We start from the raw sequence: 18,678 nt of genomic DNA, 5'->3' as shown, positions 1-18,678 counted from the left end.
CTTCCTTTGTATACTAACCCATAGATAAGTTTTATGTGTTACAATTACAGTACAGTCTTCCAGCATTTATTGTAACTATTTAATAATAACTAATGCAGTCATCTTTAGTACAAGACCTGGAGCCGATATTTCCACTTCCCAAGTGCTCTACAGCAGGGTGCTGTTTCAGCCTTCTCTCCTGATTAATTTTGAATTATTTTCTGCACAGTCACTTCTAGAAGTCAGGTGTACAAAATGTACCAGATTGCAGGACCAGGTTCTTAGAGGCTCACAGAGAGCAACCAAGCTGGTGGCAGGGGTGGAAGGCATGTCCTCTGAGGAGGGGCTGAGGATGCTGGGTTTGTTGAGAGAGAAGGAGGCTGAGGGGGTGACCTCATTGCTCTCTGCAGCTTCCTGAGGAGGGGACGTGCTGATCTCTTCTCCCTGGGAACCAGGGACAAGGTGCCTGGGAATGGTTCAAAGGTTGACATTAGAGGAGGTTCAGACTTGACATTAGAAAACATTTATTTACAGAGAGGGTGGTCAAACACTGGAACAGGCTTCCTGGAGAGGTCTGTCAGTGTTTAAGAGGCATTTGGACAATGCCCTTAATACCATGCTTTAACTTTTGGTCAGCCCTGAAGTGGTGTAGGTCCCTTCTAACTCTACTCTAGAAGCAGATAGTTGAAGACCTTATATTCTTGACTGTTTTCTTATCTCCCTCTCCTGATACAGTCTTTAACTGAAAGACAAGATGCTCTCCTAGGGCTGCATTTTATGCCATTGGATGCACGTATGACAGATGAAGTAGGACACATGATGGTGCTATTTATCTTTACAGCACAGAAAATTTAAAATGCCACAGGTTACAGAACAGATTTAATGTCTTTGACAAGAATGACATTAACAACTTGCAGTTTAACACTATTTCTTAAAGAAAAACAAAGCTTTTTTTAGTAAGGATTTAAAAGCATTTTATTGATTGTTGTCCTATAAAATCATGAAAGTCTTTAATTCCTGAAGAACCGTGTCTGACAATAGGAAAAATGAAAAATGTCTTTAAAAAACATTACAGCATTTTTGGAAAAACTAGGTATGAAAAATATATACAATGTATTAAAAAAATCTGAATAACATTAATCTCTGGATTTTTACATTCAGTTATGTGTTAAACATCTGCCTGTGTACAATAGAATTTGTTAAAATATTAGCAGTATTTTTACTATGTTAAATAAGTCTTTGCTCAATTTACAATTTATCTCATTACTATTTTATCAGTCCACTTATAAATTAATTTACAAGGCTGTATAACCACTGCCAGACTGTCAAGGTAAGTATTTTTGTACAAAATTATTGCCTTCCTAATATATTTTAAATTGTTACAGAGATACATATTTATAAACATCCAATTCATTCACAAATCGAATCAACATATTACAATATATAAAACAATATACAGCCCCTTTGAAAAAAGACAGGGAATGCAACAAGAAGAAAGCCTTTGTACTACAAGTTTTTCCCTCATTTTTGCTGAACATGTATCTACCCTGCTGAGTTATCAGCTGGTCCTTAAAAAGGTGAAGATTTTTATACAAACTGTCACGCCTATATACAGAAAAGATGCACTGAAATTTATTTCATTTTTGAGTGCATTTTGTTCACACAACATTAAGTGGTGGTTTTCCTGTGAAATTCCAAAGCTAAACTGCAGCTGCAAAAATTTAGCAGGTGTTGTGTGTAGTGCAATTGTGAGAAGTCTTCTCTAAAGCAGAGAAGAGCATGGGTGAAGCAGCACCAATGTGAGCTCCTCTGAAAGCAAGTACTATTTTATCTCCAAGTACTATTTTATCACTCTCTCTCCCTCCCTCTTCTCTCTGCCTGAGGCATGAAGTGACATCAAGTCACACTGTAGTAGGGGAAGGCAGAGATAACAAAATACCAAGTTACTCAGGGTCCTGAGCTATCCACTTCCAAGTCTTTCCTCAGTGGGGGTCTTGCCATTTACATACACTGGAGAGGAGACGACCTGGCACCTTAACAAAACTCTACAGCTCTTCTCCCTCTTTTTTTCACTTGTGGATTCAACATGATGCTAACAAATGCTAAAGATGTAGGTAAACTGAAGTTCAGTTGAACTTTTTGCCTCCACATAAGAAGATAATGTCCTCTAGTACAGAAAAGCAGAAAGAATAAAAGACAAAAAAACCAAAACAACCCCCCCAAACCTAGAACAAACTATTTCATGTTTTGTGCGGTCCCCATCAAAACCCTTGCTCTGAAGCAACAGCTTAATATGAAGACCTAGATAAACACATGGGGAAAACTGAAACAAAATGGACACATTTCCAGCAGTTAGACTCCTTTAAAATACCTGTGCTAAAATGGATCTGAGAACAAGATAACCAGTATTATATATTTTGCAGAGTTCAGTACCTCTTTCTTGCTTTCAGAAATCCTTTCACCAGGAGAAAAAAAGTCTGAGCTGCCTGAACAAGCAATGCACTGTATTAGAGACCACCATCACTAGAGGCACTTGTCTCGATTCTTCCCTGGAGCTTGTGTCAGCTTTGCCAACATTGATTAGAGTGATCTAATTACTTCTGACAAAGCCTGGGACGTCCTTGGATTTGTGCTGGAGAGGTAGTCCTTTATGAATTACAGGGTTGGTTACTGTAGTTCAGGTTACACACAGATTTTGACACAACGGGGAAGTATCCCATTAACATACTCTGGTACTGAGAATGTAACACTGCATTTCCTTAGGAGCCGGAAACCCCCAGTATTGCTATTCACCGCCAGCTCAACGGATTGGGTGAGTTTCTGGTGGTCTGCTACACAGAGAAAGTGCTTCTGAAAGAAAGTAAAAAATGCTCAAAACCGGATGGAGAAAGAATACTTAAAAGAGGCAGGGATGGAGGAACTAAAGTTGAAACTGAAATTTGAGTCAGAGAGATGCATGGCTGATCTCCAGTGCCTGAGGAACTACATCTAGTTGAAATCTGCTACTGGGCAAGCCCAGCTTTCAATTCAGAGCTCTCAAAACGCAAAACACAAAAAGGGATCCGAAACACCAGTGCTCTGTTACTAGATTTTTTGATTGCTGACCTACATCTTCCATGCGAGAGCTGTAGGGCATGCAACCATGCCCTCACTGACAGCAGTTAGTGCAAATCCTGTAGTATAGTATGAAGAAGCAAGAACAGTCTACACGTTGGTTTCAAGTCCAAGTAAGCGTCCCATCCGTTCCATGTTCTTGTCAATCGTGGCACGACACGTGATTTCTTTAGCACACTCCATAGGAAACCAACCTCTTTCACCATCCCGCAATCGTTCCCCTTCATACCAACCTGCAAGGGTGAACAGACAAGGAGTAACAAATCTTTTCAAGTAACGTTAAAGATACTTTGTCAGAACTGTCTGTGTTGCACTTGACAGAGTCACACACAATTTACCTTTGTAGTGAATAAAACGCCAGATTAAGATAGATTCAGCAGATTTTTTTTTTGTACGGACAGACTAGGAACACAATAGTATGTAAAAATAAACATCATATGAAACAAGTGTTGTTACACATTTTTTATATTGTAATTCAAATACATTGTTTGAAAATGTAAAGAATATAATATAATTACTATCTAAATAGAGCAATGTAGCACAATTGATAGGATCTTTGATTTCATACATAATCTTGAATAACAACATTAAGTTAGGACTTAGTACTGCAGGTGCTGACAGCTTCAAGCATCACCGAGTCAGCACATCATAAGATATTAGTAGAATCACTTGCACATCCAGGCAAGAATCAATTTTGATCTCTGGGTACTTGACGCTATGGAAAACTTGGGGAAAACCACTGTGCTAGACCCCTATACTTAGGCAGTGAAGCACTGTTAGCATTAGTATGGCTAATAATGTGCATGTTTCTCTTACTCAGACAAACCTAGTGCTCATTCACTAAAATGTCTGAGCTCCATGTTTTTAGGTAGAATGCAATTTCTTATTTGTGGACATTTCACATGTCAAAACCAACCAGCATATACTTTCTGCAGCTATTTACCTATTTAAATTACGGTAGGCGATGAGTTCCTTTGAACATCTGTTGCCTAAACAGAGGCTGTCCTTTAGAAACCTGAACTGAAATGCGCAAGTTTTTGTTGGAGGCTGCACCTTTATTCATTGTACGGCCAATGCTATTAGGAAACATTTTTCTAGGTGGATTCACCTGCAGTGGTGACAGATGGTTACTAACAGCAAAATCCTCACTCACCATCATTTACTTTTTGATAAACCAAAACAACATCAGCAACTTGAAGAGACAGTTCATCTGACTGCTTTGCTGTGTAAGTTCTGATGATCTCTACCTGAGTCAAAGCTGTGGAAGAGATGAGCCAGGCTGAGTTAAACAATTCACATAACAGAGTATCTTTTATTAAAATATATATATACAATTAATTTTAAAAATTTCCATCTCGGAGTATACTCCCCCAAAAAAACCCAAAGGAGGCAGCAAATTATGCAAATGGCTTCCTACTTGAGCAATTACACAAAAGCAAACTTGGTATAAACATACAAGGGAAGGGGCTTTGCACTTCTGCTAACAGATTGAAACAACTGACCAAACCAGCATTAATGAATGCAAACGGAAATTACTGTGCAAAACAGAACTCCTCAGAGAAGCCTCTGGGCACAGGAAGAGATGGCAACTGCACATACGCTAAAGAAACAGAGCCCAGGAAAAGAAATGGACAACATTTCTAAGGGTATTTATAGTCTGCACTTGCTCACATCCCCGTTAAGGGGCAGTGCGTTTCTATTCTCATGTCAAAGCTCTCAGAAATCTTGTTAATTGTAACTTACTTGTCCTGTCCGTTTTCTGCCCGTCTCTGTCCTGTCCAAGTGCTGTAATCCAGCGAGCTCTGTCGCTCCTGCAAATGGCAAAGACAAAACTCAGTCTCCCAACTTGTGTTCTTCATAATGGTCAAGACTGACCCTTTTCAAGATTCTCTATTTATGAATTTTTTCCTCTTTTGGGTAAAGAAAACAAAACAAAACCTCCTTTCTCCTCCCCTCAAAATATGGCCAGAAGGTGTGATACTACTTCTAGTAGTAATCTACTACTACTGTAATATATTATTCAAACATATTTAACTATTTTAAGCATGTTGGATTAGAAAAAAAAGCCTATATATGTGGGACCTACTGGCGTGATGTCTTATATATCTTTATTTTCATTATTTTTAAGTAATGCAGGTAAAGTCTGCTAGTGTCTGTGACTAATACTTATTAGAAATCTTATTTTAAAAAAAAATCCATCTAATGTACAAAGCATCTGATAATGCAATACAGCAGTTTTAATATACAATACCGAGCTTCCTGTGAGTAAGAACTACTTGCAACATGCACTTAGAATGAAAAGAAAGAATGGAAAAAGAAAAAGAGAAAAAAAAAAAGAGCCCAAAGTTTCTCTGTGCTCTCAGAAGGATACATTTATGTTTCCAGATGTGCCTCCATTGGGTCCTAAACTAGTCATTTGCATCTCACCTTGTATAACCTAGGAAAAACATAATCAATCTCTGATTACGTGTGTCAGGATTTCTGAGGAGAGCAGAAAGAATTATCTACGTTCTAAGTGTTACACAACAAATCACAGAAGAGCAAATTACTGACACCTGATTTTGGAAGGGAGTGGAACAAGCTAAAGTGAGGTCAGACAGTAAAGGAAAAAGAAAGCTAATCCTAAATCACTCCTGTTAACGGCTGAGCTATAACAACTTAATCATTATAACTTTGAATTTTGGAAAATCAAAATTTGAACTTGATTGCCAGAACAAACATTTCAGTGAAATTAGATTTTATCTCATGTTTGTTGAAGGGCTTTGCTATCAGTACAGATTAGAATAATCAAAGGAGTTGCAAGGTTGAATTTTCCTATTCCCCCTCCCCTAAAAAAATCCTGTTGCTATCTTTAGGTAACTTCAGTTTTTAACTAAAAATAATGAAAAATATCTGCCTTCTGCTGAGATCTGATTTTGTCAAAAATCTGAAAATAGAATAAAATTCTATTTGGAAATAGCACTATGGTGTTTCCAGAAGTGTCAGAAAATGGGACATTTACACAAGTTATGAGAGACTTCTCTAGAGTACATCTTCCAAGATGCACCATCGCTCAGCAACTGAGGAGACGATTCAGCAAGGGGTTATAGTTAGTCTGTGACGTCCAGCCTGAAGACCAGAGGGAGGGCGGGAATAACTTGAACATCCCACTACGCATCGCTCCATGATAAGGTTCATCAGTCTCTTCCAAGAACACTGACACCTTCTCACGGCCTTTCTTCCAGCTAGCTCTAGAAATCTCTTTTCTGTTCACAGAAAGTCTATCGACACCTCCTTTGGATGAAGGGATTCAGAATGGAAGTCTTTCTGAGCATGCTTCTTTCAGAATGAAAAAAATATCCCTGATTATCTTGAATATGAATATTTTTACTGTTTTTTTGGCATTTAGTAAGAAACTGTGATTATGTTTTTTTAAATCCCAGCACACATTCTTCCTCAAAGATGAAACGTCCTACTAACATTTGGTACCTGTTGATCTCATACAGATGGCCAAAACTACAATGCATGCTCCTTTAGACATTTCAGTCATTAAAATGCGGGTGATAGTAAACTTGTTGTGTTTCAACCAAAATAAGAACGTCTGTATACAATTTTGCATGAGCTTAACTTCGTGGCTTTTTTTTTTTTTTTAAAAACAGGTGTTATCTGGACTCATATTTTCCTTTCCCTGTAATCATTCTTAACAGGAAAACTACATTTCCTTTCAGACAACTCTGAGGAAAATGGGATAATGCCAGACTGTCTCCCAGTTTAAGTATATATTTCTTCATAATCTGTGTGTACTGTATATTTTGTGCCTTATTCACAGGGCAATGTAACATTCCTGACCTAATGCTGGTCCTTTTGTACTTGGGAACCACACACCACATGAAGTGACAAAACATGATCAAACTGTGCTAGAAATCTTCGTGTCAGCAAAAACTTTTAAGTTTTACATGTGCAAAACTCTGTTCAGTAGGCACTCTAAACCATCCAGCTTGGCCCTCCTACTGTAGATTCCCTTCTCATCCTTTTCAAAGTTAAGAGAAAGTTACGTTCTTCTGTACCTGACAATACTCTATAAAAATAAGTAATTTTCAAATAAAGTACTTCTTTTCAGAATCTTTTCCTCTGAATGACAATCTGCTAGACTGCCATTTATATTACAAACAGTATAGAGCAAATCAATAATAAACCCACAAACAAAATGTCTTTTCATAAAAAGCCCAGACAACTAAAAATGTACTGCATTTTTTCCCAATAAAAATGCATTTCCAAACAAGTCTGAATCATCTGCTTACTTTATAATGAGATCTTTAATAGAAATCATTAATGATCTATAGTTTCTTTCAGGGTTATTCTAAACTTTGAAAGCAAACCTAAAACTGTAAATTTTTCCAGGCTGGGATACGTCTGGAGCAGTCTGTTTCACGTCTTCTACCCCGCCTCCAGCTTCCACTAAAACAGATAAAATCTTTCATTTTTGTGAAGGGTTGTGTGGAAGTTAATGGCACCACAGAAAAATGATGGCCTCTCGGATATTTGCACCCGAAAGAACAAGACACTTCTTGTTGCTCGTTTCTAAAGCAGAACACTCTTCAAAACTGCATCAGGAGAACAAGGACCACCTCTATCCCAGTAAAGCTCCACAGCTTCCCCAAGGCAGTGCCAAACTCCTCCTCCCTTTTAATCCAGTACTGTTTCCACTTCTGCACTATCCAACCATTATAATAAATAATTCACAAATCACTGCTCCAGGACAAGAGCGTTCTGCATTCATACCCTAACAACATTTGCCTGCTACCACCGTAATGCCTTAGGATGCACCTGTGCTGATTTCCTCCTGCTAAGACGGTGCTCTACATACGGACAACATGGTATCAATGCTACATTGCTAAAAGAAGTGACAGTTAGGGTAAGATACTTTAAAACAATAAGGAACAAACCAGTCCAGAAAAGTATCAGAGACAGAGCAAGCTTAAATGAATCTCTGCTGTCAGATTATTCAAGGTCTTCTTATCAAGGTAAGCATAGAGAAAGCCTTCCTTAGCTACAACAGTAAAAGCAGTATTTTCCTTACGGTAAGCTGCATTACACTTAGATTCGCACGCTCAACTACTCAGCGTGCACAGCAGCACTACCTTGACTGGGGCGGGGGTCAGCCTGTTGAGATAGTCAGGTGAAAAATTACAGAAACGGTAACTATTTACTTACTGAGTCTCTGTTCCCAGGAGCATCTCCACCTTCTCTCCTGCGTGGTTACTGAGGACCGCCAGCCTGAAGAGGTGAGCCGCAGAATTCTGCCGTGAGTAGAGCATCGTTGAAGCATTCTTTACAGGAGAAGAAGTCAGGTCCTCGCTGTCACATTGTTGTACCACCAGCTGGTCCCGTAAAGAATAATCTGTGACGTTGTAACTCTCTTCACTGCAAAACAAAGGCAGGAAGAAAAAAACCCACAAGTTTAATGTTTACTTTTCCATTAAGTATGTCTGGAAGCAAACTGAGTCATAGAATCCACTTTTAACTACACAGTGTGGCACGATTCTTCTGACACCTCAGATCTTCATCTTTTCTGTTTTTTTGTTTTGAAACTACCAATTTTCCAATATATAAAGTAGATCAGTCTTTAAACCCTGCGGAATTTCATTTAGTGGCACAGTTAAATGACTTTCAGGCATTCTTGAGACGGTGTAAGCTCAACTTAACTCCACTAAATTTGAAACAGGCACAGCAATTATACAGAATTGCACTTTTTTCTTCTGTAGCTTCAAATGAACAACAGACCTTAATTTTAGAATGGTATAGGAAAGAAAGTAAAATTTCCTTTTTCCTTTGCCTGTAAAACTATGGGTATGTATACTGCTTCCAGATAAACACCACTGATCTTCATTTTAAATACAGGATAATCGTCTGTACTCCTCAGCCACCTGCATGTAGAAGGCCTAGTCCAAAAACTGTATTACAATATTCTGAAACATAACCTTAGTCAGTTGTGAATTTTAAAAATGGGCAAAGGCTTGTCACACACTGTTGGTCTGGCAAAATGCACTGTGCAATTTACCTTTTAGAAAGTACTTTGTAAATAAATATAGCAACTCTAAGTGATATGAATAAAGATTGCTACATGTGCTTAGTAACTTCCCAAAAGTAACTAGAAAGAATTCTAAGAAATCTGCAAGTTAGAAGCTTTGCTTTCCTTATGGTTGAAATGTAGGTGGAGAGGTGGACAACACTCATCTTCAATAACACAATACCGTTTGACAGAGAAAACGGAAGACCTCAGAACTACTTCTTATGTCAAAGTCATTGAATGTTGAATTATACCAAAATGACGTTACAGTAGTTTTCCCAGAGAGGTGAGAACGTGCAAACATTAGACATCACAAATCAGAACATAAAAATGCTACTGATTTTAACAACAGAAGGACTTAAATGAAAATATGCACTCCTCCCTGAGCAGCAGACTTTTATTCCTAAATGTGAGAATCACTTCAGCTAATCAAGATCTACTTGACAGGTAAAGATGGGGCAAAGGAGGACGCATGTCTGGACAAGGCACGCTGTTACATACGGCAGTGCTAGGTGGTAGGAGCGAACAGTTACTTCAGCCCCCCTATTCTTCAATCCATTACGACAACTTACGACACGTGCTTCAACTTCAGAATACCCAGACATCTTAAGCAGCATTCTTCAGCACTCTTACCTGAGTTCAACCACTTATCCTATCTAATGTTTTTGCTACTTACTCATGTTAAGGCAATACTGGAAACATGATTTTTTTCAAGTGGAAAATAACTGCATCTCCAAATTTTTAAAGTCGTGAAACATAAAGAAACAGTTAAAAGAATCTACATCACTTACTTAAGAAATAGCAATTGATCACAAGAAAAGAGAAGCGGCTGAAAAGGCCTTTTTGTTTCCACTGAAGCTTGTGAGCGTATTTCCCAGAATTGTCTTACATGCATTTGCAAGTTTACCAGGATATACCATCAACCCAGGACGCTGATAAACTAATTACCTCATAATTTCATATAAGCTTGTAAACTTTTTTCAGATTTATTGTCCTACACTGGTGCAACAAGAAAAGATGGAAAAAAACCTGCTTACACAGGCATAAAACCCGTTCTCCCTCCTAGGCCATACATTGCTGTGTTTGTAAAGTTTTCAGTAAACCAAATACATCAAATTTGAAGCTGCAACTATACAAACTCCACCTTAAAGCAGAATCTATTTAGACCTCAGTCTCAAGTGATGAAAAGCTATGCTAGAGCCTCATATTACTATGGTTCATTAAAATAATTTAAATTGAAAAAATACTTGAGAAGATTAATTTTGCTGCCAGAGATATACAGGAACCTAAGCACTGAACTGATACAAATCAAATCCCAAACACCTGGAATTGAAGCAGTCTGAAATGCTGACAGTGACATACCCCTTTCTGGCAGGTGCAAATGAAGCATATTCTTCCTTTATGGTTGCTCAACTATTGTAGGAAAATGGACAGATGATGACTTGATGTCTGTTGGGATATATTCTACCCACTTTGTGAACTGTCAGAAATACCTGCAAATACCTCAGTAGTTAATGGTCTTTGTAATCCTTATTTTTAATCCTTCAGAAAAAGAATTGCTAAAACACAACTGAGCAACATTATGACTCAAAACACAAGTTATTGCCGATTTCTGTGACTCATGCAGCATTGGAAGAATTTCTCTATTCTTCAAGTGATGACAGGCTTACAGATCATATTGTATTTGTGGATTTTTGTGGATTAATAGTCTCTGCCAGGGCATCTAGTGTAAAAACAAAGTTCTTATTTCAACTATGTGGGGTACGTTTTTACTTTTGTTCTGTGAATTAAATACTTGAAATGGGTTTTTTTCAGTACAGCTTTGTACATTCTCAAACGATCTACATAGTTCCATTAGTATCATATTCTAATTCTTCTCACAAGTATTTTTTCTTCTCATCTTTTGTTGAGGAGTTTGAGGGCTTTACAAAGGAAGCAGAGGCAACGACAGACAAGCTCAGTGAGATTTATCATATAGAAGGACTGAAATAACTGTAGCTCATAGAAGATTAACACTTTCCCTCCCCGTTTCTTTTTCTCCAAGTCTCAAAATGGTACCAACAATTCCCCACAATCCGCTGGTGTTTTCCACTCTTAGGGCTGGAATCACAACTCCCCATTCAGGTACCATTGACAAAGGCACAAAACATACAAAACTTGCAAGAGCCCTGTTGCAAGAACTTAAAATGGCTTTAAAAACTATCCACACAGTTTTGATTAACCTAGTTTTTGATCAGACTGTTGTTTCCATGTTCCTTAGAGTAAAAAAATTAAAAAATAAATCACATAGGAAATGAGATGGACACAGCAAGCTCTTTTAGAGCTCTGTAAAAATGAAGCCAGGTTAATTATGCTATTACACCTGACTTCTTGGGTCCCAAAGTAGAAAGAATACAGATTACAAATAGGTTTTGGTCTAATTAAAGGAATTTAACATGAGCACACTGACAAACTGGGAGAATCTTCAATATTTCAGCATGTGGAAAGCTAAGTTTTAATTTCTGTGCATATAACCCAGGGATGCTAAAATGAATCTTAATTCAAATGTATTCTGTATTCCTTATCTTTTGGGAAAGGCGTGCACACAGCTCTTCCCTGAGATACAACAAATTTAAATTTACTGTGATTGTCCTACTGTAGAAAAGCGTTAAGTCTTTATGCTTTATGCTCTCTCTCATTAAAGAAAGAGAGGCCGTGAGAGGGGAGGGAGTAGAGACTGTGGATTTAGGTCTCACGTTCCCCTAAATCCAGGTCTAGATTCAAATTAATTCATTTAGCTACAAGAAGATGGCTACTTATCACTTGAGGACAATTGTTTCAAGTGCCATCCGTAGTAGCTGAGGGTTCCTACTGAAGAAGAAAAAACAAAAAAAATCATTTTATATCTAGTATTTATCAGTCTCTCTCTCTCCCTCTTTCTTTTTTCTTAAAATATATACTCTAAAACAGGGAAAGGTTGGTTTGTTTGGTGTGGCGTTTTTGGGGGGTTTTGTTGGGGTTTTTTGTTTGTTTGTTTTAAAGAAGTCAGTTCAGTATTTTAGTCTAGGCAATCCCTGCTTAGCCAAGGGCAGAACTAGCAAAACCAGCTAGGGATGCTGCTATAGTTATTTGGGAATCTTGCACCTGAAAAAGAAATGTAGTCTATACATTTGCATAACTAATAATAAATGCATTCCTTACTAATTAATCAACAGAGATAAACCTCTACAAATCCTTCCTATTTCTTATCTCCATTCAACAACATAGTCCGATTTGAAACTACTAGGCAGTCCTCCTCTTTTTGCCTCCTGTGCCCTGTGAGGCCCACAAACTCTCCTCCTTCCGAACGGATAATGAAATATGCTGATAAAGCTGACAGTGCTGGAGGGAGCAGATGTACATAAACGGAAATGTAATCCGCTCAGCCAGGCAGCAGAGTAACAGGAAGGACATTTAACACATTCTATAAAATTACTGTAATCGGGTGATACAAAAATGCCAACATTCCTTTTCAGTTTACAACTAACTTTTTGCTAAACTTTTATTTAGATTCAGAACATCAAACAACATGTTTCATATCCCTTCGCAGGGAATACACACAAATTTTAGAGGCACTTTTATGAAGACCAACTATCTATTGATGTAATATCATCTGTTCTAGGCCACCTGTACTTTAACAGAAAGCACATGGTCAGTCTCCCTATTTCCTTTACTCTTTCCAGCTGCGCTACTCTGGAATCCTGGGTGTTCCATAGAAGTTACTTTGCATTTGTCCTTGCCTTTAGTTACAAAATCACCCCCGACATGAGAAAAACCATGGTTTTGCAGGCAGCTGTGAACAGGTACCATTCCCAAGTAGCAGTGAACCTTTGGGTGATTTCCAGTGTATGAAGTCCAGCTGTATTCCACTGTCAAGGTATCGCAGGAGCTGACAAGCCACAGAGCCATTAAGACAGACAGGATTCTAGTGGTATCCTTAGGGGATTATGGAAACAGAATATTCAATAAATGTACACTCATTCAAAAACATAAGCCTCTCTGGAGTTCACCTAAAATCTTCTAAAGGCACTCAGGATGTAACTAGTGGATTTTCTGAATAGCTGGGTAAGGCAGCTATTTAGCTGTATATAACACAACTTTATTAATTCAGGAGTTCTCCTGAACTCTGCAGAACACAGAGCTAGCTCATAGGCAGCTTTGAGCGTTAATAACTGAAATACGTAACTAGATCCTCGTGGTCCCAGGAGGGCATGTGGAATAAAAGGAGGCATTTGACTTTTGGTAGAGTTCAAAGCTAGCTGTATCCTATTTTTAGCAGGATATTGTTACAGCGTACGCTTCCAAGGCTGCAAAAGGTATCGGAGAAATCACCTCCTCTGTAGCCTGGTCCTCTCTTCTCAGGCAGTTGTAAAGTGCTCACTACAGAAACTCAACAGACAAATATCTATCTAAACCCAACAGTTATGCTCATCAGCTGTGCAGGAAAGGTATGGACAATACTTATTACTTGTGGTTTAAAAGAGGGAGGAAACTGAAAACTCATTATGAAGGAAATACACACAAACATAAAAGTAGTATGTGTATTTAAACTAATTATTCTATATTTTAATAAAGCACTAATGTCATCATACTTTGTGGAACCTGGAATAGTTTCTTCACTAGCCCAAGAGAAAGCAAATCTCCCAGGCACGACAGGGTAGTTTGGACAAGCTGAATTAAGCTTCTAGTGAGAACTGCTCTCCAAAGGGACCGGACCTGCCTTCTCCACAGGTAACCCTGGAAGAGTACTTAACGGCACCTAAAGTTGAGCAGGCCAAACATCACCCAGCTCTTCACTTCATGCCGTAATCCAACCGACATCCATGTTCACGTGAACAAAAATTAACTGATACTAATTAATTCCTGTGTACCAACCATGTAAAAGTTGGACTTTCCACCACAATTTGGACATCCTGACTCACGCAGCACTGACTATTCTTTTCAAGGTAATGCATTAAAACGTCACAAGTATTAAGATAGTCTGTGGTTTTTCAGAGCCTAAATGATTACCAAGGTATATGTAACACACACAAAAATGGACTGTCTAGTAGCTGACATGGAAAGCATAAACCTCTGAAATATTTCATAGTGGCATGAGATATAGCCACAGAGCGTCCATTAAAAAGGAAGATATTTTGGTAACTAAATTCTATTTAACCTACTTAATGGATGAGAGAAGACAGTTAAACCTTGCAATTTCAATCAGGAGGTGAAATTGTAGCTGAGGAAGATTATGATGAATAAAGTATCATTAAAACATAAGAACTCTGGAGCGTGCCTGAGTATACACCAACACAAGACCTCCCTTTATCTTTTTTATAGCTGAAATGTTCTCATTATAAAAAGGTTTCTGGAACGCTTGCTCTCTCAGTATTTAAAATGCAGTTCTTCCAACGACGATTCTGATATTTGGAAAGCGTCCCTGAAATGAGGGTGTGAGCAGTGACGTACAGTGACGCCATATCCGGTTGGACTAGAACTACTTAGCAGTTACCAGCATGACTTCTCTGACAGGTACCATCAAGCCTGGCCTTTAAGAAGTCGTGATTGAGCCGCTCCCGGCTGCGTGCGCGAGGTTCTACATATATGGCAAACTGCTCAGATGGGACAGCTGAAGATTAACTTTTGGGTAAGGATTAAACAGCATGATTGGAGCACTAAGTAATTAGTATTTTTAGCACAGTAGTGAGGAGTGATTTTTTTGTGCAATGTTAAGAATCTTGCGAAATGCAACTGCTCAAGAAAAAATACAAACATTTAAACTCAACTAGCAACAAATATTTCTGTCCACTGCTGTGGTGCCCATGGTAACACTGTGGGTGGGAGAACAGATCACCAAAAGCTCAGATGTTATTAATAAGCTTATTCGCTTGGGCAAAGTATGTGCTTCATGCTCGAGTATCTGGGAGGCTCGCAGCAATCCGACCTTTTCAATTACATCCCTTTGTTCCGGGGGTCTTGGGAGAGTGGCTATATGAATCTGATCATTAACATGAAGTGTTCTTTAATTTTGGCTTCTGGGCCCACTTAGGACATTTCAATTCCAACAGCTGGAAGCTGTTATAAATCAAAAGTCCCAAAGTTTTTATAAGAACATGTTCTTATAAAAATCTGGTTTATAATCTGAACAAGCCATCACATAGGAAACCAATAAACAATGTAACAACATAGATAGTAGATTTTTCACTGTTCTCCCAACTCAAACATTTACTTAGCTACCAACACAATAATATGCTAACAGTAGTCCCGTGAGAAAAGAAATGCACTGTTTAAAAAAGTGTGATACAACTCTGTGATGTGCTGCCAGTGACCCAGTGATTTAACAAGGGACTTTCACAGAAACATTTCAGCATAAGCTCTGATAAACACTGAATCTCAGAAACACGCTCACATCAGTAAGACAGCTGCGGAGAAATCTATTCACTTTTCTTCCCATCTTTATAAAAAAAACCTTTCACTTAAATATTTTTCCCCTCCAATTTCATTTAGCTTTCTCTTTGCTTAAGTATTAGCATTTTCTTCCCAGATTTTGTATCATACTTCATTCCTCAAAATTTCTTATTTAAATTATGAATTTGAAGTTTCACAAAAGGGTTTATTTTAAAAATAGCTGCTATTTGGCTTAACTAGCCAACCCAGATGCAAAATAATTGTTCTTCAAAACAGTTTTTAGTCTCGGGAATAAGGTTTATCTATCAAGTATTATCTAATCACAACAGCAGGACAAGGATGTAAATTCCATTCCATTCAATTCAATTATTCTAAACCTTCCCTGAAGTCTAGTGATAAAAATTTAAATGGAGGCTGCTAGAAGTGGTCCCATACATCATTCTCAAAAACAGCACAACTGTAGAAAGCATGGAGGGGAATGAAAATTAACACTTCTTTATCCTTCTAAAACTTCTCCTTTTGCTAAGGCATCAAGGATTAACTTTTTAATTTGTCTGACAATTTGGAATTTCAATTGCATTTGCCAAAAATATATCCTGTTTAACAAGTGGTTACTTGTCATTTCAAAACTCAGTCTGGTCGAGCAATATTAGAAACTCAGATATCTACATAATTCATTTACTCTCTCAAACATGGCATATTAAAACATATAAATAGCTTCACAAATGTTTACTGGACTTAAAACATGTTTAGTCCGTATTTCCTCCTGGTTTATGCTGCAACTGTACCAGGTCCACTTACTTCTCTTTGAATCTTCTTCATTCTTTCAAACAAGCAAGGGGCTAGAAAACATGTAAAAATGCCGTGGATGCAATCAAGTTTGCCATTCCAAAGCCAGAAAGCTTTGGTTTTCATTTCCCCTAGGGTGAGGCACGCACAGCAGTCACGATAATTTTAAAAGACAGCGGTAACTCAGCTGTTCTCTCTCTGATTCAAGGAGTTGAACACAAAGGCAATTTTGTATTGGTGAAGCTCTTACCTCTTCTTCTTGGTGATAATGAGGACATCATTAAAGAGGAAGAAGTACACCTGCTGTTTGGAAGTTCTTTTAGAAAAAAGTCCAGTGTCTTCTACATATGCTGTTAATTCGCCCCTTTTCACTAACCATCGTGAAGAAGAAACCAATGGAAATGGCTACAAAGCAAGAAAGTAACATTTTAATCCTTGAAAAGTAGAGACTTTTTAAAAAAAAAACAGGTAACAGTATTATGTATTTGGGAAAAAAAATGCTTGAATAAACTCAAAGCTCAGAGATTGTAAGTACAAGCACAAAACAGAGGTTATCAAGGTTTAAGGTATCTTCATCATTCACACATACACAAGTAATAGCCTGCAAATACCTGAAAATCACTCATGCGCATGACCTGATTGCTCCTCTAAGATAAAAATGAACAGACTTGATTGGTCATACTTGGGATGGAACAGACTATGCGAGATCTCCTAAGGAGATTAAAAATAAAAAGACTGTCTTCCAGGAATATGTAAATTTTTGTAGAGTAAGCACATATGAACATTGGATTTTCCTCTAGGTACCTCACAGCTTTTCTGCCTAAACAGTTGGAAAGAAGAGCTTCAGCTTCTCCTCTCAGATGTGAGGGCTACTGCACACGGCATTTCATCACATCCCTAAGGCCAGTTAAAATGATGCCATGCCTTCTTTCTGATAGTGTGCTCTGTACCACGCTCAGAATTAGAAAATGTAAAATCCTTTAACAGAGAAATACATGTATGATCCACTTTGAACTATTCTGTGAGTATATGAAAACAGACATAAAGAGATGATGAAGACAGCATACAAAATTAGTACCGAACGTTCAGAGTATGCAGACCTTTTTTCCATGAAAAAGCACAGTACGTGAGGAATGCCAGAAGGCTTACCAATCAAATGTGGTAAAATCCATTTTCTACTCTATAAGTAAATGAAGTTCCAACACAGCTCTGTGAAAGAATGTGTAAAGCAGTATGTAATATGTCGGGTTTGAATTAGTTGTCCATTTTAATGCTAAAACAATATCGTTTGCTCATGACATCATAAATTCACCAGTGGTCTGAAAGTTTTTAGAGGACATCTCTTTAGGTATCCACTTACGAAAGGCCATATTAATAAATAAGTGTCCTTCCTCAGGATGAACTTCAGCTTCCCCCACTCCGTCTTCCATTTTGTCAGAAAAGGTGACTGTTCTATTTGACCACAGTTGCTTTGTAATTTGCCACTGCAGCTGAAGGGGACAGGCTGCTCCAGGCATGCTGCTGTAACGAGGCGTGGACTTGAGCTCGTGAGAGCACCCTCTCAGACCAGACGTGACAACTCACTGAGCACATCTCACTGGTTCCAGGAAAAGTCAGTCAGGTTTGCATAAACCTTCACCCCTCCATTTATGAGGCATAGGTAGAATCATTCTTCCAAGGTAATTACCATACCAAACCACTTAACATTTCTTCCCTTGATAGCAGGAAGGGAAGTCTTCCAAGTACTTGCTATTCTCATTAGAAGCTCCTGAAACATCATACAGTTATCTGTCCACTGTCACAGCTTTATCTAAGATGGATAACTAAGGATACTGTTATAGCTCCTCCTACTCTTTATCTAGTTGATGTAGTTGAACTCTAATCTGTGGAGCAGGATCTCCATTTCTCTCTAGGGTGAGGACCAACACCTGCAACAGCTGAAGCAAGCCAAAGAGGATCATAGCTGCCTAATGTGAAGATCAGGCTTTATTAATCCAAATTATTCCCAACTGCAGGAGAAATAGACACCATAGAAGGACCTTTTGTTTCTCTGGGCCACGAACATGAAGGGAGATGTAAGACTGCACGTCCTGGTCATACAGAGAACAGATCATCTCTGAAGCTGTACCATGACATACGATGCCAGAAAGACAAAGGTCCATTGCAGTGCTGGCAGCTGTCCCACTGACCAGGATTCCTCAGTCAATGAGCTCACCGACTTGCTAGCCCTGAACCGAGCAGAGCTGCTATGTGGGAACATTTCTTCAATGGCACACAGTGGACAGGTTCCTTCTGCTAGACTGTGCTGACACTAGGCAATAGTGTAAGCAAAGATACTG

The 18,678-nt window shown here is 38.4% G+C and overlaps 1 protein-coding gene across 1 annotated transcript; it reads right to left on the bottom strand.

Annotated features, from left to right (window-relative positions):
- Positions 1 to 3,183: 3,183 nt before the first annotated feature.
- Positions 3,184 to 16,744, bottom strand: LOC104078207 (rho guanine nucleotide exchange factor 26-like; the record flags this gene model as incomplete). Its single annotated transcript, XM_009579751.1, has 5 exons — positions 3,184 to 3,326; positions 4,247 to 4,351; positions 4,837 to 4,904; positions 8,287 to 8,496; positions 16,590 to 16,744. Coding segments are annotated over 5 exons (681 nt in total), but the record flags the coding sequence as incomplete, so codon positions are not given.
- Between the last annotated feature and the right edge of the window lie 1,934 nt (positions 16,745 to 18,678).

The sequence above is a fragment of the Fulmarus glacialis genome, unplaced genomic scaffold (assembly GCF_000690835.1).
Source record: "Fulmarus glacialis isolate BGI_N327 unplaced genomic scaffold, ASM69083v1 scaffold16486, whole genome shotgun sequence".
NCBI classification, from domain to species: Eukaryota; Metazoa; Chordata; class Aves; order Procellariiformes; family Procellariidae; genus Fulmarus; species Fulmarus glacialis.
The sequence above is the reverse complement of the archived record's forward strand: the minus strand, read 5'-3'. Positions and strand labels throughout refer to the sequence as shown.